Source organism: Cervus elaphus, chromosome 6 (genome assembly GCF_910594005.1).
Source record: "Cervus elaphus chromosome 6, mCerEla1.1, whole genome shotgun sequence".
NCBI classification, from domain to species: Eukaryota; Metazoa; Chordata; class Mammalia; order Artiodactyla; family Cervidae; genus Cervus; species Cervus elaphus.
Genome location: NC_057820.1, coordinates 30,692,359 through 30,714,477, shown reverse-complemented (window position 1 = coordinate 30,714,477; position 22,119 = coordinate 30,692,359). Strand labels below are relative to the sequence as shown.

General features: G+C 36.2%; 1 protein-coding gene across 4 annotated transcripts in view; it reads right to left on the bottom strand.

The window, feature by feature from the left end:
* LOC122696498 (UDP-glucuronosyltransferase 2A1) overlaps positions 1–21,002 on the bottom strand; it is a 62,961-nt gene extending 41,959 nt beyond the window's left edge. For 2 of the 4 annotated variants that reach the window (XM_043906567.1, XM_043906568.1), the window contains exons 1-2: positions 15,779–16,494; positions 2,954–3,585 (exon numbers count right to left, since the gene is read on the bottom strand). In XM_043906567.1, the coding sequence (XP_043762502.1) occupies positions 2,954–3,585; positions 15,779–16,494 (1,348 nt within the window). Of the gene's footprint in view, positions 1–2,953; positions 3,586–15,776; positions 16,598–20,945 lie in introns of those variants that run through there. The other 2 variants (XM_043906570.1, XM_043906571.1) reach the window with 2 other exon arrangements.
* Positions 21,003–22,119: the final 1,117 nt, after the last annotated feature.

Here is a 22,119-nt window from a genome sequence, read left to right as displayed (position 1 = left end):
CCTTGGCCTTCCTGTGGCTATAGCAAAGGCTAGTACCTAGTCCTGCCCGCTTGAGAACTACCTATGGGGTGCATGTAAAGCAAATCTCTCTGAAGTTGGAAGAGAAATCAGACTCAGTGTAGTTTGAAGATACCTTGCAGAACAATTGGCCAGGACAAGATTTATTTATAGATTCACTCCTGAATATAAAAAAAATGATCGGCCTATATTCCCAGATAGGCCTGTCCTATTTGGAGTTAGAAACATATTTAAAATAAAATTGATGATCATTTTAATTTACTTCATTCACAAAAGATATCCTCACTGACAAATAAAGCAGAATTTTTAACCAGTGTAATCAGATATTTCCTTGATGAATGAATGTTAGTCGCTCAGTCATGTCTGACTCTGCGATACCAAGGACTATAGCCCACCAGGCTCCTCTACCCATGGGATTCTGCAGGCAAGAATACTGGAGTGGGTAGCCAATTCCTTTCTCTGGGGGGATCTTCCTGATCCAGGGATCAAACCCAGGTCTCATGCATTGCAGGCAGATTCTTTACCATCTGAGCCATCAGGGAAGCCCATTTACTTACTTCTATCTCTTTCAAAGTAGATATTTGAGGGGTTTTGTTATTGCTTGTTTGTTTTTTACATTTTATTTTTCTAGCCTTTCCCACAGAACTGAAGAACGGATATTGAAATGGACACTTCACAGCACATGACGTTATGAAACCTCTTGTGTTGAAAGAAAATAATATCAAATGTATAAACTGATCTGTTTCAGGATCAGGTTACAGTTCACAGGTGTCTCTAATACTCGATGAATGTAATTGCAAACAGAGGACAAACTGGATTTTACCAGTTCTTCTTGAAAATATACTTCTATTTGAAATAAAATATTCAAGGTAGTTATTGTTGTCCAAGTACATTGAGTAACATGAGGAGCATAAAGGATTTAAGTAAATAAGATATTCCATTTCTTAAATACGTCTGCAGCTAGATTATTGCCCTGTGAAAATGAGAAGTTGGGAACATTCTGTATCACAATGGCTTTACACATGTTATATAATCTGTCAGGACACCATTTGAGAAAGATTTTGTATAGCGCAGAGGCGTTTATTTTCTACAAATACTTACTGACTATGTCCTATTTACATAGTCCCATGATAGTATAATCAGGACATTGTCATTGCATAGTTCTGTGTAGTTTGTTATAAATAATATTCAACATAAATGTAGTCCTTTGTAATTGATATAGCATTGCTGCTATTGTTCAGATGCTGTCATGTCTGACTCTTTGTGACCCCATGGACTGCAGCACACCTGGCCTCCCTATCCTTCTGTATCTCCTGGAGCTTGTTCAAACTCATGTCCATTGGATCAGTGATGCCATCCAATCACTTCATCCTCTGCTGCCCCCTTCTCCTCATGCCCTCAATCTTTCTAGAGTAAAAGAATAATATCTTGCATATTACCTTTGTAAGAAAGTACCATTGGTAGCATCACTTAATTGCTGTTAATTAGTATCCCTGCTACTACTAACAAATCTAGAGGAAAAAAGCATTTAGGAAAGAATAAAATAGAAAAAGAAAGAAAGGAAGACTCATGAAGATCAGAAAAAGAAGTAATACAAACAATAAACCATAACTGGCCTTGATAGTTTGCTTTATTTTGTTTGATTTTCATAAAGAATCAGTAAGGCAAGAAACCCTGAGGCTTGCCAAAGATCCCTGAGCAATTAAGCTGGAGGCAATGCTGGTCCAAGCACCCAGGGGAGCCTCAGGATGGAGAGATAGTGAGAGGCAGAGAAGAGTACAAATTCAAGTTCCCAGTGTCTAGTCCTAGGACTTTTAAAGCTTCCTAAGACAAAGAAAAAATGGAGAATGAAGAAGGGAAAGTAAATTGGGTATCACTTCAAAAGTATTTTTAGTAGTGTCATAATTTATCCATAAAAAGCAGAGACATTACTGTGCCAACATAGGTCCATCTAGTCAAAGCTATGGTTTTTCCAGTAGTTATGTATGGACATGAGAATTGGACTCTAAAGAAAGCTGAGTGCTAAAGAATTGATGCTTTTGAACTGTGGTGTTGGAGAAGACTCTTGAGAGTCCATTGGACTGTGAGGAGATCTAACCAGTCAATTCTAATGGAAATCAGTCCTGGGTATTCAATGGAAGGACTGGTGCTGAAGCTGAAACTCCAATACTTTGGCCACCTGATGTGAAGAACGGACTCATTGGAAAAGACCCTGATGCTGGGAAAGATTGAAGGCAGGAAAGAAGGGGACGACAGAGGATGAGATGGTTGGATGGCATCACTGACTCGATGGACATGAGTTTGAGTAAGCTCCAGGAGTTGGTGATGGACAGGGAGGCCTGGCGTACTGCGATTCATGGGGTCGCAAAGAGTCAGACATGACTGAGCAAATGAACTGAACTGAATTTATCCTGGTGAATGTATTTATATTTTCATTTATATTTGAAGATGTTTTCAATTATATTTGAAGGTTGCTTTACACATTGAAAAGCTATTACCTAAACAGGCACAAGATTATTTGTTTGAAACAACATCATGCATATTAATACCACCATTCAATTGTTTAGGAATTTTCCAAAAATAACATTCAATTGTGTACACATATATAATATATAATAAGTAGTGGTAAAGAACCTGCCTGCCAATGTAGGAGACATAAGAGACAAGGGTTTGATCCCTGGGTGGGGAACATCCCCTGGAGGATGAAACGGCAAAACACTCCAGTACTCTTGCCTGGAGAATCCCATGGACAGAGGAGCCTGGAGGGCTACAGTCCATGGGGCAACAAAGAGTCAGATATGACCAAAGTGACTTAGCCCACACATGTGTACTTCAGCTTGGCACTTGCAGTGGTATGGAAACCTTTTGCTGTATCAACAATAAGAATAAATAAGATATCCGGAACTATTAGTAAGAGAACATTTTATAGACTTACCTAGGACTTTGCTGTAGTATGAATTCCACTCACCCCAGTAGGATTGAAATATATAGTCTTGCAGGGGATAAGATAAGGTATTTTTAAGCCTTTCACCGAAGGTCATCTGGTCCGTGAGCTCAGAAAGGGCTGCAGGTACATAGGACACAGGTGCTGGAATTTTTCCGCAGTGTCTCTCCACTGTTGATGCTGGGGAGAACCTCAGGGTGTACATAAATGGAATTCCTAATTTCAGAGCAACCAGATCTCCACAGATGGTTACTGGGTCGGCCAGCAACACATCAAAATGACTTTTCCGAAGTCTTGCCATTAACTTGGGGTTGTTTAATACTCCATCACAGATTTGTATATTAATTTGGAAGAAAGTATCTAGGAGTTTTCCTAGTTCTTTGTAGAAAGCCCAGAGTGTGAGAGGAGTCGGTCTGTGGTCTATCCACAGCATTATCATATGTTCAATTAAGGAATCTATATTGTTCTTCTTGTAGGAAACAGGTATCATCTCAAAATTCACAGGAGAGTCAGAATTGGAGTTGATGAATAGAGTGGCTGATGAAGCCAGTACAGTCACATTGTGATTTCTTTGATTCAACTCTTCTAAAATCATTTTAATATTTAACCAGTGGCTACCATCCGTTGGCCAAATTAGCACATTCCCACTTAGAACAATTTCAATCAGAGTCAAATTAAAAATCAGGCGATGGTAAAACTTCTTAGGTATGGTGACATCCATTATGGAAACCATCTTACTGTAGATCTTTTAAGATGAAAAGAAGCTTTCAACATATAAAGTATTTAGGTAGATTTTTTTTTTCAAATAAAATAATATTTAATGTGACAGCTACATTCCTTAATAACTCAACTGATCTATAGATTAAAAGGAAAACAATATAACTCAAGTTCTTAAATGTATTAATATGATTATTCTGACAAAAGAAATGAAATCTGGTGCTATTTTAAAGAAAGAGAAGCAGACGGGTTATAAGCCTGACACCTGTGTTTGCTGCAGTAGTAACTGTGATTTACAAAATGCATATTCAGATTAGTATATCTTTCCCCAAATTAGATGAAAAATAGCAGGTCTCACTGCTACGGCCACTGTGTCAAGACTTACAGTTCTTTCAAGTTGGATGTCTTTAACTATAGGACATTTTTACATGCATTGTCTGATTCAATCCTTTACATAGCTTGCTTGGCAGAAGTGATTCACTCCGTTTCATGGATAATGAAACTAATGTTGAATTGAATAATCCAAAGCATGTTTGACAGAATAGTATAACTGGGATGATAATCATGATAATTGTTTCACTCATTTCTGACTTCTTACAATGTCACGCCTCATCTTTGTAAGTTTTAGGAACTTTGGCAATGCCCAGTGATGAATATTATTATCATTTCCCCATGGTTCATTTTAGCAAAAAATTAAAAACAAGATTTACTTAGAGGAGGTTTGCTAAAACACCTCAAGAAGTTGTTAGATTAATTGAGTAATAAATTACTACATATTTGATAAAAGACCTTTTTCTTCTGTAATAGAGCAAATTAATCACTGTCTCTTTGTTACAGGGAATTTTTTATTTTCTTGCCTATGATGTATTTACATACTATCAAGGAAATAGGGACCAGCACCCTAAGGAACCACACACTTTTTACTCAGAGCTGTTTAGTGGCTTAACTTAGGTGGACACTAGACTTCTTCAGCCCCACATTCAGAAACTGTCCTTTAACAAAGTTTGTGACCCTGGTGAATTACCAAGACCTTCTCAGCTTTAGAGATGATGCTAATTTGCTATATTACATTGTAAATTAGCAATAATATCTGCAAAACAGCTTTGCAAACTGCTTGGCTCAGAGCAAGAGTTTAGTGATGCTGGCAGTCTAATAAGTTTGCTGAAAGATTGACCAGTAAATCAGTGGGCTAGCCACAAAATTGCTGGCCAGACATGGACGTAATGATATCTATTAGTTGAGGTTCTTAGTGAATACCAAATCGACCAAGGTCAACTATTAATATACAATGGTGCTGTTTTAAAAGTTAAAATATTAAAGGCTGCCATTAAAAAGAGAAAATAAGAACAAATAAAGTGATTAAAAGAATAGAAGGTGGGAATTGAGAATGGAAATTAATTGCTGAATTTTATCTTCATAATCTATTGCCACTGAATTGTGTCATTTCAGGCCCCTGAGGAACAAAAGGACCAGGAAAGCAGAGAAAGGGAAAGAGGGCATAGAGAAGTGATACTTTTAGAATGATTGTGTCCTTTCAAGAGCTAGCCGTAGTTTGATTATAGTGGCAACAATTTTAAAATTAATTAGATTTTGAAGAAAAATAGCAAGAGAAGAGTATGGGTAATCTTGAGGTCCATTAAAATAGGTCTAGTGAAGAGAATTTGAAATATCTTCATAAAGAAATCTGTTGCTATTATGATCTTCTTATAGAAAGAAGACAAAGCACATATAAAGGATAACTGAAAGTTTATATGTTAAATACTGAGCATATAAAGAATATAAACTGAAAGTTTATATGTGAAATACTGAGATTTGCCCAATTAGCAAAGTCCATGTAAGTATAATATAATAATTAGAGATTACTGTCAATAACTATGATAACATTTATCAAAATATACCCAAGAATCAAATGCAAGTAGGCAGCCCTAAATTACCCTGAATTTAAAAAAAAAGAAAATTAAAGAGCTCATGGAGTCAGCTTTCCACTGTTAAGTGATCTCTTCAGGACAATAATATAATTATCTATTTTAATAAAGATAATAAGAGATAACAAAATTGATTAGTAACTGATATATATACAGAGAAAGATTTTAAATTATTCTTGAATATTGAAATAATCTCATTATAATCAATAGAGATGTCTGTTCTTTTTATTCTATGGTTTCCTATATGTCTAAATTATTCATGATTTGCAAATTCAAAAATTATGAAGAGATTAAAAAATAAATTATGTTTGGGGACATATGAAGGTATAAGCTGATTTAAATTTCCATCAGTGAAAAAATAACAAGCCAAATGTGCATAATTTCATGAAAAAATAAAGTTTTGTAACTTAAAACAATCACACATTTGTTTGTTTTTCTAGTTCACTAATAGCTCTTCTGAATAAGGTTTTAGTAATAACATTGTGGAACTGTCATTCTGGAGACAGCGTACGTCCAGTTGGCTGAATTCCATCAGTTTGTGTGTAAGAAAACAGGTCAAGAGAGGTTTTAATAATCTGAAAGTCATAATGCTGAAAATGCATAAGTATTTTGGTTTTGCATAAATATTTGATAATGGCATCTTAAATGTAACTAAAGAGCTCAGGAAATAATTTTAAAAGTATATGCCTGTGAAATATAAGTACCACAACTGAAAACTAGGTCAGCCATAGAACATTTGTACCAATTACAATACTGTTATTGCACTTGGAATTTTAGGGGAGGAAAAACGCTTTCCCTTTACCTTTTCTAGGTTCTTCTGACTCATCTAAGAATTAAATCAACATGAGACAGATGAACAGGGGAAAAACCAAATTTAATGACATACAGGGTCTCCATAAGACTAGGAGGTGCAAGAACAAGCTAGGTAATTGACACTTGCATGCCACCTAATGGCTCAGACAATAAAGAATCTGCCTGCAATGCAGGAGACCCAGGTTCAATCGCTGGGTCAGGACTGAGTGACTAACTTTCACTTCCACTTTCATGCCACCTGGGAGAAAGAGAAGGAGGCAGGGGCTTGGGGCTTTAAAGGGGAGGAAGAGGATTCACATGGAGATGCAAAATCAAGTATTTTGTAAAGCGATGCTTGCTATGCCATGGAGACAATGGAACACAGAGTGGATTCTGGTCTCCAGGCCCTGGTGAGCTCCTACCACAGTAGCCCATGTTCTCTGCGGATCAAGCTGGCGGAAGGGCACTTCCGGGACTGAGTACCTTATCTAAATTATCTTAAGCCGTTAAAGGGGAGGTTAAAAAAAAGAGACTTCCTGAGTCTTTGTCTCTTATCAAAAACATTCAGCCCCAGATAATCCTCAAGCCAAAAAAGACATTTTGGGGCCTGGCAGGTTTTATTCCCCTTCAGAATCAATTGCAGCCACATAAGTCTGCAAACCAGTCCTAACACTGTTTTAGGAACAGGAGTAATCACCTCTCAGTAACTTCAGAGTTTTTAGCCTTTCATCAGCGCTTCAATTATATTTGAGTTCTTTGATTAGCATTTAGTTAATTCATTTGACATTTTAAACTTACATGCACTTTCTTTTCTTCCCTTTGTTGTACCCTGTATAAACCTCTTTTAAAGCTCTCTATGAAGAAATGCCAGCACTGGGTTTGGCATTAAATACTTCACCACTTCCTTGCTTATAACCTCAGGCAAGTTACTCAGGGTCATTACAAAATAAGGGGAAATGAAAGTGCCTGTTTTTTGTAGTTATGGGTACTGAGTGAAGTAATTGTTGTTTAGTCACTAAGTCATGTCCAACTCTTTTGAGACCCCATGAACTGTAGCCCACCAGGCTCCTCTGCCCATGAAATTCTCCAGGCAAGAATACTGGAGTGAGTTGCTGTTTCCTCCTCCAGGGGATGTTCCTCACCCAGGGGTTAAACCTGTATCTCCTGCATTAGTAGGCGGATTCTTTACCGCTGAACCACCTGGGAAGCCCTGAGTTAAAAATGCATGTAAATTATTCAGAATAAGAATAGCATTTGTGCTTAATAAATGTTAGCTATATTGATATTGTAGGAAGAGAATCTGACTTTAAAGTGATCAATTTAACCAGATCTCATCAACTAGGCTTACCTCCTCTCTCTACTCCTCAGACAATGGCTGCCTGGGGCACCTGAGCTTTAATGCAGATGTTCCCAAACACCGACAAATTCCTCCACAAGTGTTAGTCATGCTTAGGGCCCAGGTGCCTTACACAAGATCTAACACTAAGAGTATTCAGTTCCAAATTTCAAAAATGATTGAAGAAATACAAAAGATATAAGGCTCAGGATTATACCCATAAAGATTATAACCTTCATTCCCTTACATCGAGTAGGAGCAAAACACAATGAAAGTTCTTCCTGGGAATTGTGGAAGTCCTGCAACAAATTTCATCTTGGATCTCACACCTGTGGTTATCATCTGGCTTATGGGTAACTGTGGAAAAGGCAATGTTACTAGCGGTGATTTGAAAACTTCAAAGCAATCAAGGTCAATTGAAATTTAAGCTAGAAGAAGGAAGGAAGGAGAGAGGGAAGCAAAGGAAAGACTAAGAAGAGAAAAACAGAAATAAAAATCCAAATCAAAATGTAATACTCTTCAGGGAAAAGACCCCAATACATTTTTTTCTACTTTAAAATGACTACTGGAAATTAATCACTATGCAGATAATACACACTCAGATTTGTCTCATTTCTAGCACTTTATTTTGCATTAATTACCTATGCTTAGTGAGTCCCCTGTTCAAGTGAAGATCTGAATACTATGGTCACACTTTTTTTTTTGAAGGTCTGCTGTTTTTTCTATTGAACTTAATATATTTGCATGATTGTCTATTGTTATTATAGATGGCATTAGTTTTTAAAGGTTACTCACCTAATTATTCATCTATAAAAATACATTGTTTATTTATATAAATCTAATATATAAAGATCACAGAAAAAACTGTTTGCTTTTATAGTGGCCACAGAGTAAAACTGTTGTTAGTAATAGGTAATATTTATGGATAATAGTAAGCATTTTTTACTGGATTTAAAAAGCTACATTATTATTTCCCTAAATGTTTCCCCAGTTTTTGTGGTAGCTTTTCTGTTGTTAATATAAACAAAAATAAAATTTACCTGGATCAACTTTAAACAAATATATCTGAAATCTGCAGAAGCTTTTTCTCACTTTCAGTTAAAGTGGAGCTTTCTTAGGATCAGAAAGCTATACTCAGGCAGATTGCCCCATGCAATGGAGTCACTTGGAGACCTATGCCTAAAGGAATAGCAAGCTGTCTCGTGATAATATGGCCAAATTAAACTCCATCTGGCAAATTAAAATAGGAGAGAAATAGAATAGCAGATTTCAAAACTAAGTACATTGAAAGGAAGAACAGTACCCAAAAAAGTTTCATCTTAAAAGAATCTTAAAAATTGATAATTTATTTTAAAGGAGAGAAAAATCCTTCTAAATGCTTTGGTGTTAGAAACACTTGTTTGAAAATTTTCTCAACCTAGGAGATAATATAATTTGATTTTAACATGTTCACTATTTCTAAGCTTCAATATTTTCATTTGCAATCATAGATTTTTCTTCAAAATCCATTAAGGATTAAGATACCAATTAAATGTGAAGCACTCATCAAACTGTACAGTGGCACAGAAGAGATCAACAAATATTACATGTATTACTATCATGATATTCATGAGTTTGAACCAAATATCCAATGTCTGAAATAAAAGAGGTAATTTCCACATAATATCCAATTTCTAGCAATTAGAAGAGATTAAGGACTCACTCTGAAGTTCTCACAGCATTCCACTGCAGAAAATAACCTTACATTTTTTTTTACTCCATTTATTCACTCCTCCATTTACCTACTCAGGTGTGAAAATTTGAGACCTGAGTGGATATGTATTTCTCACAATGATTTTGATTAGCACACTCAAGCTAAAGTAAAAGATAAATTCAAATTATAAGTTGGAAATAAGTTCTTTATACATCAGTTCTGTTCACAATCCTCATTCATCATTCTGCATGTACAAAGCTCAGCACAAAAACAAATTACTTTGTTGTGTCAGTACTTTTCTTTCTTACCTGACCTTTTGAATATGACCGTTCAAGTCCCCAGACTTAAGAATATTGTGTTTTAGTAAAACGAACTTTAAATAGTCATTCTAAGTCGGAAAAGTGTAATTTGATTAGAAACATGATATTATCAAAATTAGAGGGTAAGAACCTTTTTAGAAATCTTCATTCCATTCCCATGAATAAATTGTTAAGAAAGATTATTCTAATGTCTTAAGACAGGGAAAACAGTGTGGTTTTATTACCAGTATTAACTTACAAATACAATATAATGAAACGTGATTTTGAGATTCCTAGCATGGGGAAGGTTTATAAGGGATAATTTCACCAACACAAAGAACATCATAATCCTGACCATTATTTTCCCAAGCTTGACAATGAGTAGTTGATAAAAAACATAAATGATTAGATAAGAATGCAGACATGTATCATGACAAAGGAGCTCTAGATGTGCATTCCTCTAGTTCATTAACTGAGATGCTGCACATCTTCAGATTTCACTGTTAGTTTATTACATACATGAGGAGGCTAAAGAGTTTTCAAACTTCTTGACAGTTTTCAGACATCTTTATTGCCTCATGAAATTGTCATTCCTTTATCCTCTTCCTTAAACTTTAAGGTCCAGTTTTAGCCCTAGGATGTTGACCGTCTCTTTATCTTCATTGGGTAGTTCATGATCATCACAGTAGCTGTGCTTCCTCTCTCTGAACATTAGAATGGGTAGATTTTTATTTAGATTCCAGGAGAGAAATATCTGTCTTCTTTTCAATTTACGGGCAACTATTTAACATACCCAGAAGAGATGATGAGCCAATTATAACTGACATCCCTCTTAATACTTCTCATCCATAAACCCACTCATATATGGTCAATTAAGTTATAGAAAGGAGCCAAGAATATACAGTGGAGAAGACAGTCCCTTCAATAAATGGTGTTGGAAAAACTGCACAGCCACATGTAAAAAGAATGAAATTGGATCCCTATCTTACATCATGTACAGAAATTAACTCAAAATGGATTAAAGACTTTTATAGTTTGAACTGAAACCACAGAACTCCTGGAGGAAAACATAGGCACTAATCTTGGTATAGATCTTGGGGATGCTTTTCTGGATTTGTTACCAAAAGCAAAGGCAATAAAAGCAAAAATAAACATGTAGGACTATACCAACTAGAAAGCTTCTGCACAAAAAAAGTAAAGTGTCAACAGCATAAAAAGGCAACCTATCAAATGGGAGAAACTATTTGCAAATCATATATCTGACAAGGGGCTAATATCCAAAGTATATAAAAACTTATACAACTTAGTAACAAAAATACATACAATATGACTGAAAATGGTAAGAGGACCTGAACTGACATTTTCCCAAAGACACACAGATGGCCAACAGAAACACAAAAAGGTGTTCAAAAGCACTAATCATCAAGGAAATGAAAATCAAAACCATGATGAGCTATTAGCTTACCATCATCTTAGGATGACTGTTATCAAAAAAATAAAAAATAAATAAATGTAGGTGAGAATGTGAAGTAAGGGAACCCTTGCGCAATGTTGGTAGGAATGTAAATTGACACAGTTCACTGTATAAAATAGTATGGAGGCTCCTCAAACAACTGAAGATAGAACTACCATATGATACAACAATTCCACTTCTGGATATTTATCAAAGGAAATGAAGACTCAGTTCAGCTCAGTCGCTAAGTCATGTCTGACTCTGTGCAATCCCATGAACCGCAGCACGCCAGGCCTCCCTGTCCATCACAAACTCCCGGAGTTTACCCAAACTCATGCCCATTGAGTCAGTGATGCCATCCAACCATCTCATCCTCTGTCGTCCCCTTCTCCTCCTGCCCTCAATATTTTCCAGCATCAGGGTCTTTTCCAATGAGTCAGCTCTTCAGATCAGGTGGCCAAAGTATTGGAGCTTCAGCTTCAACATCAGTCCTTCCAATGAACACCCAGGACTGATCTCCTTTGGGATGGACTGGTTGGATCTCCTTGCAGTCCAAGGGACTCTCAAGAGTCTTCTTCAACACCACAGTTCAAAAGCATCAATTCTTCAGCACTCAGCTTTCTTTATAGTCCAACTCCACTTCCATACATGACTACTGAACAAAACATAGCCTTGACTAGACGGACATTTGTTGACAAAGTAATGTCTCTGCTTTTTAATATGTTGTCTAGGTTGGTCATAAGTTTCCTTCCAAGGAGTAAGCGTCTTTTAATTTCATGGCTGCAATCACCATCTGCAGTGATTTTGGAGCCCAGAAAAATAAAGTCAGCCACGGTTTCCACTGTTTCCCCATCTATTTGCCATGGAGTGACAGGACCAGATGCCATGATCTTAGTTTTCTGAACGTTGAGCTTTAAGCCAACTTTTTCACTCTCCTCTTTCACTTTCATCAAGAGGCTCTTTAGTTCTTCACTTTCTGTGATAAGGGTGGTGTCATCTGCATATCTGAGGTTATTGATTTTCTCCCGGCAATCTTGATTACAGCTTGTGCTTCTTTCAGCCCAGCGTTTCTCATGATGTACTCTGCATATAAGTTAAATAAGCAGAGTGACAATATATAGCCTTGACATAACTCCTTTCCTGATTTGGAACCAGTCTGTTGTTCCGTGTCCAGTTCTAACTGTTGCTTCCTGACCTGCATACAGGTTTCTCAAGAGATAGGTCAGGTGGTCTGGTATTCCCATCTCTTTCAGAATTTTCCATAGTTTATTGTGATTCACACAGTCAAAGGCTTTGGCATAGTCAATAAAGCAGAAGTCGATGTTTTTCTGGAACTCTCTTGCTTTTTCGATGATCCACCAGATGTTGCCAATTTGATCTCTGGTTCCTCTGCCTTTTCTAAATCCAGCTTGAACATCTGGAAGTTCACAGTTCACTTATTGCTGAAGCCTGGCTTGGAGAATTTTGAGCATTACTTTACTGGAGTGTGAGATGAGTGCAATTGTGCAGTAGTTTGAGCCTTCTTTGGGATTGCCTTTCTTTGGGATTGGAATGAAAACTGACCTTTTCCAGTCCCATGGCCACTGCTGAGTTTTCCAAATTTGCTGGCATATTGAGTGCAGCACTTTCACAGCATCATCTTTTAGGATTTGAAATAGCTCAACTGGAATTCCATCACCTCCACTAGCTTTGTTCATAGTGATGCTTCCTAAGGCCCACTTGACTTCACATTCCAGGATGTCTGGCTCTAGGTGAATGACCACAGCGTCGTGATTATCTGGGTCATGAAGATCTTTTTTGTACAGTTCTTCTGTGTATTCTTGCCACCTCTTCTTAATATCTTTTGCTTTTGTTAGGTCTATACCATTTCTGTCCTTTATTGAGGCCATCTTTGCATGAAATGTTCCCTTGATATCTCTAATTTTCTTGAAGAGATCTCTAGTCTTTCCCATTCTATTGTTTTCCTCTATATCTAACTTCAAAAAATATCTATAACCCATGTTAACTGCAGCATCATCTACAATAGCTACATGTAATATCACATTTTTATTTATTCATTGCTGTTGTTTTCATGTCTTGGCTACACACACACACACACACACACACACACACACACACACACACACACACGTATATTATTTAGGCATAGCAAAGGAAGAAATCCCAAATGACAACATGGATGGACCTTGAACCTTGAGGACATTGTGCTAAGTGAAATGTCAGACAGAAAAAGACAGATTCCATACAATCTTTTTATGTTTATATCCTAAAACAAATAAAACCTTAACTTATAGATACCGTAGAACACATTGGTGGCTGTCAGAGATGAGAGTAGAGAGTAGATGAAATGGGTGAAGGAGATCAGAGGGTAGGAATTTCCAGTTTAAAATATTTAGATAAGTCCTGAGGATATAACACACAGTATTGTGACTATGATGCTACTGTTGCTGCTAAGTTGCGTCAGTCATGTCCAAGTCTGTGCGACCCCATAGACGGCGGCCCACCAGGCTCCTCCGTCCCTGGGATTCTCCAGGCAAGAACACTGGGGTGGGTTGCCATTTCCTTCTCCAATGCATGAAAGTGAAAAGTGAAAGTGAAGTCATTCAGTCTTTTCCAACTCTTCGCGAACCCATGGACTATAGCCCACCTGGCTTCCCCATCCATGGGATTCTCCAGGCAAGAGTACTGGAGTGGGTTGCTACTGCCTTCTCCGCATGGTGACTATTATTAATAATAATAAACTGTATTGTATATTTGAAATTTGCTGAAAGAGTTGATTTTTAAATTACTAATTCAAGGAGAAAACATTATGTGCTGGGTGATGTTAACCAGACTCATTGTGGTGATCATTTGGCAATATATACAAATATCAAACCATTATGCTGTATATCTGAAAGTAATTAACATTATGTGTCAAGTATATCAGGCTTCCCAGGTCGCTCAGTAGTTAAGAATCCACCTGGCCCTGCAGGAGATGTCAGAGACTCAGGCTTGAATCCTGGCTCAGAAAGATCCCCAGGGAAGGAAACGGCAGCCCATTCCAGTGTTCTTTCCTGGAGAACCCCATGGACAGAGGAGCCTGGCAAGCTACAGTCTACGGGATCACAAAGAGTTGACACCACTAAGCATGCATGCATGTCAATTAATATCTGAAGGAAAAAACATATTAATCTCTTCCTCATCCTTATCTTCCAATCAATTATCACTTCATTAATTTTACCTAATAAAGAGGTAATACAAATTGATTGGTCACTAGCTCCTAGACACTATCTTAAAATCCTTTTATACATTAACTCAGTTCTTTCAGTAGCCCTCTTATCTGGATAAATAACTGCAGGTACAAGGAAGCTTAATTACACCTCCATGGTCACACACTCCTGACTGAAAACTGGTTATCATGAGCCTGTTCTCCTAAATGCATTATCTGCATTGTTTTTCTCTCTTTATAAGCTACTTCACTCATGCATGCTCTTATCACATCTTTCCAGGAGTGATGCAATGGCCTGCGTCTAACAACCTTCCATTCGAGGTCCACAACTACCTAAATATTTTACATAAAATACAGTCCAATCATAATGCATTTCTTTAAATTTTCCCATGATTTATTAGCTAAAAACCAAAATTTTTAGCATGACATACTAGAGGCTTTGTAAATACACATTGAATAAATTCATTCTTGCTGTCCTGACATCTCCAAAGTTATTCCCCATGCTTCCTGACTTTTACACTTTGACCTTCATGAATACTGAATACTGAACCATCAATAATATCCAGCACACATATGTTATTTTAAGACTCCACAATATTGGGCACATTGCTTCCTTCCCCACATTTAGTTTTCAGGAAATTCCTGAAACTTCCTTCTGAGATGGAACACCTCAGTTCTGAAGGTTTTAGAATACCACTCTCTTATCACATACATACCGCTTGTCTCCTTTATATTTTTGCCATAAGACATGGGAGAACCTGAAGAAACTTCTTTGGCCAATCTAATACTATCTCTGTCCTTTATACATATTTCCATTACTCATATCATCTATATTGTAAATATTCATTTTTATGTCTGGTTTCTCTGCTTGACTGTGAAATCCTTGAAGCCAGGAACTTGACCTCAGCCCTTGTTGTAATCTCTCTATCTAGAGAGTGTCTAGTACACAGTAGGAAGTCTATGTGCAACAATCAAACATTTTCATAAACATATAATGTTTTTAAACACACATGCACAAATGTTTATACTGGTAATGGGCTTGTAGAGAGCTTAATTTCTTCCAGATTTTTCCACATCCCACTAGAGTTTCTAGGCAATTTCTGTTTTCAATACAATATCTCTGAGAATTTAGTCCTATTTTTAAACTTTGGTATTTGTCACAAAATGTTATCCATAAAAGAACTTATTTGGTATCTTCAAGTCCATAAAATTGGAAAACAGCACATTGTAGCTCCAAAGCATAGTGTCTCTTATCTTCATTTTTGATAGCGAATGATAGTAATAGATAGCAATCAATACGTAAGGTTGGAGAAGAATAGCCATAGGAAAACAGAGAAGAAGTGATACAAAGCTCTGTCTGTTCAAACTTAAATAATAAAAATGCAACATACCCAAAGCGTTACTATAGTAGGAATCCCACGATTGCCACAGAGTATTAAACATGTAGTCCTGTAGATGGTAGGAAATGAAATTTCTTACTCTGTCAGTGAAAGACATCTGGTCGGTGAGTTCTGATAAAATAGCAGGAACATAGGAAGGAGGGTATGGTACCTTCCCACAGTGTTTTTCCACCGTTGAGGCTGGAGAAAACCTCAAGGAGTAGATAAATGGTATTCCCAATTTTAAAGCTATTATATCACCACAAGGAAAGACTGGATCTGACACCAAGACCTCGAATTTGCTTTTCTTCAGCTTTTCCATTAGCTTTTCATTTTTGAGAACACCATCACAGATTTCTCTAGACACCATGTGGAAGTCCTTGATGACTTTGGCCATCTCTTGATAGAATCTCCAGATGGTTAAAGGAGATGGTCTGTGTTCCATCCAGGTCAAAACAAAGTCCTTGATCACTCCTTCTACTCTTTCTTTGCCAAAGGGTACCTCGTATATTTCAAATATCAGAGATGGGTTGGTGGTCGGTGTGATGAAAAGTGCACCAGAAGCAACTAGGACGGTCACATTATGCCCTTTTTTAATCAGCTCATCTATAATTATCTTAACATTTAGCCAATGACTACCTTCCATTGGCCAAATCAGAACATTCCCACCGAAAGTGGTTCCTAGGAGACTTATCTGAAGAGACAACAGTAGAATGATCTTGTTCAACATGATGTTGCTTGATGTAGAAGATTCGATGAGGTGTGACACAAATTTCTCTGCTTTTTAAGCAAAAAGGAAAGACAAATTACTTTTCATTTTTGATTCAAAACTTCTCTATAAAAAATGACATTAGTTGTGGTAGCACTATAATCATAATTTTATGGCAATTACAGATTTATTGTGTCATTTCTCAGCCTGCTGCTTTAGCTTTGGTTATGAATCTTGCTGTCTTATGCTTTTGTTGAACTTGATCCTTCAACCCTTCCTTTGCATCTTATAATTGTTAAATTATTACTATTAAGCTGCTTAAAACTACTGTGTATTTCAACTCTCCACTCACACCTAGGTACCAAAACTCCAGATAGAGCCAGAACTTATTCAAAAATGTAGAGTTGCTAATGCTATAGATTTGCTAATATTTAATGTATATTTTATAATGTCACTAGCAACAATTAAGCTTGTTAAGAAATTTTTAATTACTAATAGATAATGTTAGTCACTCAGTCATGTCTGGCTCTTTGCAACCCCCTGATTTATAGTCTGCCAGGCTTGTCCATGGAATTCTTCAGGCAAGAATACTTCAGTGAGTCACCATTCCCTTCTCCAGGGGTTCCTACCGTTACAGGGATCAAACTTAGGTCTCCTGCATGGTGGGCAGATTCTTTACCATTTGAGTCAGAAGGAAAGCCCCATTAATAGATAAAATTATTGCAAGGAATACTTACAAAATTGAAAGTACAAACAAATATAAGTGACTGTAATGTTAATTGGTACTTTACTAATATGTTTAGGAAAATATTTTATGTTAATGATTCACTGAGAAAAAATTACTAAATAAACTACTTACAAGTAATATATACAAGAGACAGTGGACAATTTTACATGTGAATTGGAGCTATTTGAAGAGAATTGCTAATTCAAGCATGCATCTGTTGAAAGTGCTGCTTAAAAGTTAGCTAAGTCTTTGTGAATAACTACTTTACAATTAGACTCAGATTTTTAAAGTTGCTAGCATTTAAGTGCTCCACTATGTGTCATATATTATGCAAAGTGCCTTACATGTATTAACCTCATTTATTTTTCACTAGAAGAAAAAAAGATCCAGTGAGGCAGGTGTTATAATTTCTTCCCAAATAAGAAGGAATCATTTCTCAGAGAAGTTGAGTACCTTGATAAATTCATAAAGCAAAATAAAGGAACTGGTAATAATAGTCTTAAGGCTCTTTGCCCCCAGAACCTACTGTATTAAACACTAGGATAGATAACTTCATGAAAGTATATCATGTATTCTTAACAACTATAAGGCACCTGTATACATATATATATATATATATATATATATATGTATACGAACCATAAACTGTGCCAAACTTGTTGACACAGTATATTAATAAAATGTGCAATATAAATTTGTGTAACTCACACAGAATAATGCAGAATCAAGTCATCCCAGTAAAATGATCCCTATGAAAGCTGTGCATATGTGTATGTTTGTGAATAAGTAAAGGTGACTCATTTGGTTTTAATAAATCTATAAAAATTAGAAATCCTATATTTTTTAGTGATGTTGCTTCTGAGCTCCACATCACCAAAGATAATCTGGACTGAAACAGCAACTGCTTTATTAAAACAGTCGCTACATTTTACAAAATACTATTCAAAGCTTAGCAGAGTGATAAGACAGTTTATGGGATGGATTTCAGTTCAAGATTCTGTGCAGTAGGATTTTATAGTATGTACAAAATATTTGGCTGCTGAAGGCCCCATGGTCCATGGTCACTTGCCAGGAGACTTTAAAATAGTTGATCCATTAGGATGAACAACTGGTCACAATGTACTGCTATTTTGTTCATTTTATTTACTAGCAGGGAATCAAATCCAGTTTTAGACAACTAAGATATTGTCTTTATTCAGGTTATATGTGTTTATTAGGTACCTACTAAGCATAGAACTCCCTACTAGGCAAAAGATGAATTGAAGAGATACTTACAGTCTTACATTCATCTTACAGTCTCTCAGAGGAACATGAAAAAATTGTGTACATAAATGTAACAAAAAGCAGCATTGTATATTAAAGTTGTGTCACTTCAGTCTTGTCTGACTCTATGTTACTTTATAGACTGTAGCCCACCAGGCTCCTCTGACTATGGAATTCTCCAGGCAAGAATACTGGAGTGGGTTTCCATGCTCTCCTCCAGGGGATCTTCCTGACCCATGGATCGAATCCACATCTCTTATGTCTTCTACATTGGCAGGCAGGTTCTTTACCAGGACTGCCACCTGGGAAGTCCATATTAAAGTCAACATGATGCTATTAAAAAAAATTTGTTTTTAGAATCAGTTAGGCCAAAAGCGGGGTTTCCCATGTGATGCTAGTGGTAGACAAGCCACTGCCAATGCAGGGGATGCAAGAGACTTGGGTTTGATCCCTGGGTCGGGAAGATCACCTGGAGGAGAAAATGGCAACCCATTTCAGTATTCCTGCCTGGAAAAATTCCATGGACAGAGGAGCCTGGCAGACTGTAGTCCACAGGGTCCCAAAGAATCAGACACCACTGAGCACACACACCACACACACACACAGAGGCCAAAAAATCCTAGCTTAACATTATGCTGCTTAGTATTTGTGAGATTTAGATTTTTTTATCTAGAAAATGAAAATTGAAAACAACCTAAGATGTTTTTGTGTGTGTAAAATCATACAATAAAATATATAATAAAATATTTTAATATATAATAAATGAACAACTATACAATAGATACTATAAATTATGCAATTATAAATATAATGTATAAGATAAATACATCTTTAAATAAATAAAATGATGCTGACTAAGCAGCAAGCGTAGTGCCTGGAGAGAAAGACATGTTTAAAATCTATTAGCTTTCTCTTTGAATTCCTTTTCTTAATTGGGGAAAATGCTGAGTATCTTCAGATGAAATGATGCAGGTCATCAGATAAATATTTCAGAGCTATACAGAGTAGAGACTGTTTTCAGATGGGGTGATACAGATAGGGAAGTCTTTATGAGAAATGAGATATGTGACTCTCGTCATGGAGTTAGAAGTATCTGGACATTAGTGATGAGCAATGTACACAAAAGAAACCACTCACGTCATAAACTTTTTGGCTTTAAAAAAATCTCAGTAATGTGACAAGTTATTAAGAAATTTGTCAAACTATTGAGGTTAAATTTTAGATTTGTTTATGTTCTTGAGCTAATAGAAAATAAATGAAAAAATTATATTGATTGTAGAAATTTAAAGAGGTTGTAAAAATTTTTTTTTTCCAATGTTAGGATCTGAAAATGTGATTTTAATTATTCTGACCTTAACAGCATTGAAAAGCTGATACACTCTTTCCAGAAAATTTTTCAGTGAATACAGCTAAACTATGGTTAATATATTTGTCAAATCAATTGAATTTGTTTGCTACTCCATGCACTGAAGCATGCCAGGCCTTCCTTTCCCTCATCAACTCCCAAAGTTTGCCCAAGTCCATGTTCATTGCATTGGTGATGCCGTCCAGCCATCTCATCCTCTGATGCCCCCATAAATGATGATAAGAAAATATGTGCTTTACCTAATTGCATAAAAGAAGTAAGCATAGTATTTAAAATACCAAAATTGGTTATTTTTTACACAACAGGATTTTCTTAAAAAAACTTTAAATTTTCTTTTTTTAATAAATAAATTTGACTTTGTGTACTTATTTGAGATTTGTGTGGGCTTTCCTCATGCCTCAAACGGTAAAGAATTTGACTGCAAAGCTGTAGATCCGGGTTTGATTTCTGGGTCAGGAAGAACTACTAACCACTCCAATATTCTTGATTGGAGAATCCCATGGACAGAGGAGCCTGGAAGGCCACAGTCCATGGGATCACAAAGAGTCAGACACGACTGAGTTCTAACCACTTTTACCTCATTTGAGATTTATTTGAGATATGTGTATATTTTTTGATATAAAAAATTCACTGCACAATATTAAAAAAATAAAATACCCACCAAGGATGACAACCTAATCTTTATTCATGTTTTACCTTAGAGAACAAAGTAGCCGCTTGTGAGAATCACATTTGCTTTCAACATACATTAGTATAAATCTTATTTGTTCCTTTTGTGTTGGCTAAGGAGGAAGAAATAAACTCTCCACTTGGAGTGAAGCTCTAAAAAGGCACTTGAACTCACATTTAGATAAAACTTACAAATTGTTGCTCTATCATACAATTCCCTCAATATCTACAAAGTTATTGTGAAGTGTAACACTGAAGTCAAGGTGGGGAGGAACTCAAGTTATCTCAAAAAAACCTGAACATTTTTTTAAGAGAAGTAATAAAACAAACGAGAAGTTAACTACCAACCTGGTAATGACTGATACTTTTTAGAAGAAAATACAAAGTCCATGTATACATTATGCATTGCTTATGTACTGCTTATTGTAAGATTTAAAAATTTCTTACCTGAAGTTTCCAACCAGAACGTTAAAACCACTCATTTGATTAGGAAGAAGTTGAATCGATAAATGCTAGTTGGGTAAGCACAAATGTGAGAATTATGATCTTAAGTGAAGAAAAGATTATACAGATCATTTTACTCTTTGCATTCCCCACCCATTACTTTCTAAAGTAAATTAACCTTTTGTTAAATGTGTATTCTTTCCTTGGTCCCCTGGAAACCATGTGTTTTTGTTTGGTTTTTTCTTTTTTTTTTTTTTTTTTTTTTTACTTTTCGACCCCTATATTGCCCTTCTCCTTTTCTCTTGCGGCTGGTAACCACTAGTTTGTTTTCTATGTCTGCCTCTTTTTTGTTTCATTCACAAGTTTGTTGTATTTTTTAGGTTTCGCATATAAAGGGTGTCATCCAGTATTTGTCTTTCTCTGCTTGACTTATTGCACTTGACATAATGTCCTCCAACTTGATGTATGTTGCTGCAAATTGCAAAACTTCATTTTTTTCTGCATGTGTGCTGTCATTTCAGTCTTGTCTGACTCTTTATGACCCCATGATGGGTAGCCTGATTCTCCAAGCATGGATACTGGAGTGGGTTGCCATTTCCTTCTTCATTTTGTATGCCCAAATAGTATTCCATTGTCTGTATAGGTCACATCTTTATTCATTCATCTGAGTTAGACACTTAGGTTGATTTCATATCTTGGCAATTTTAAATAATGCTGCTATGAACTTTGGAGTGTGCATATCTTTTGAAATCAGTGTTTTTAGTTTTGGGGGGATATATGCCTAGAAGTAGAATTGCTGGTTTATATGGTAATTTTATTTTTAGTATTTTGAGAAACCTCCATATTATTTTCTCTAGTTGCTGTATCAATTTACATTTACAAGGGTTTCCTTTCACCCCCTTCCTTGTCAACATTTGTTATTTGTGTTTCTTGGTGATAGCCTTCTTTCAGGTGTAAGGTAATTAATATCTCATTGTGATTTGGATTTACATTTCTTTAAAATTAGTGATGTTGAGTGTATTTTCATGTGCCTGTTGGCCATCTGCATCTCCACTTTGGAAATATGTCTATTCTGTTCTTCTTCCCATTTTTTAATCAAGCTACAATCAGCATTTTTTATAAAAATATACTTTTATTAGATTTGATGCAAATAATTGAACATTTATTGAGCATTTCC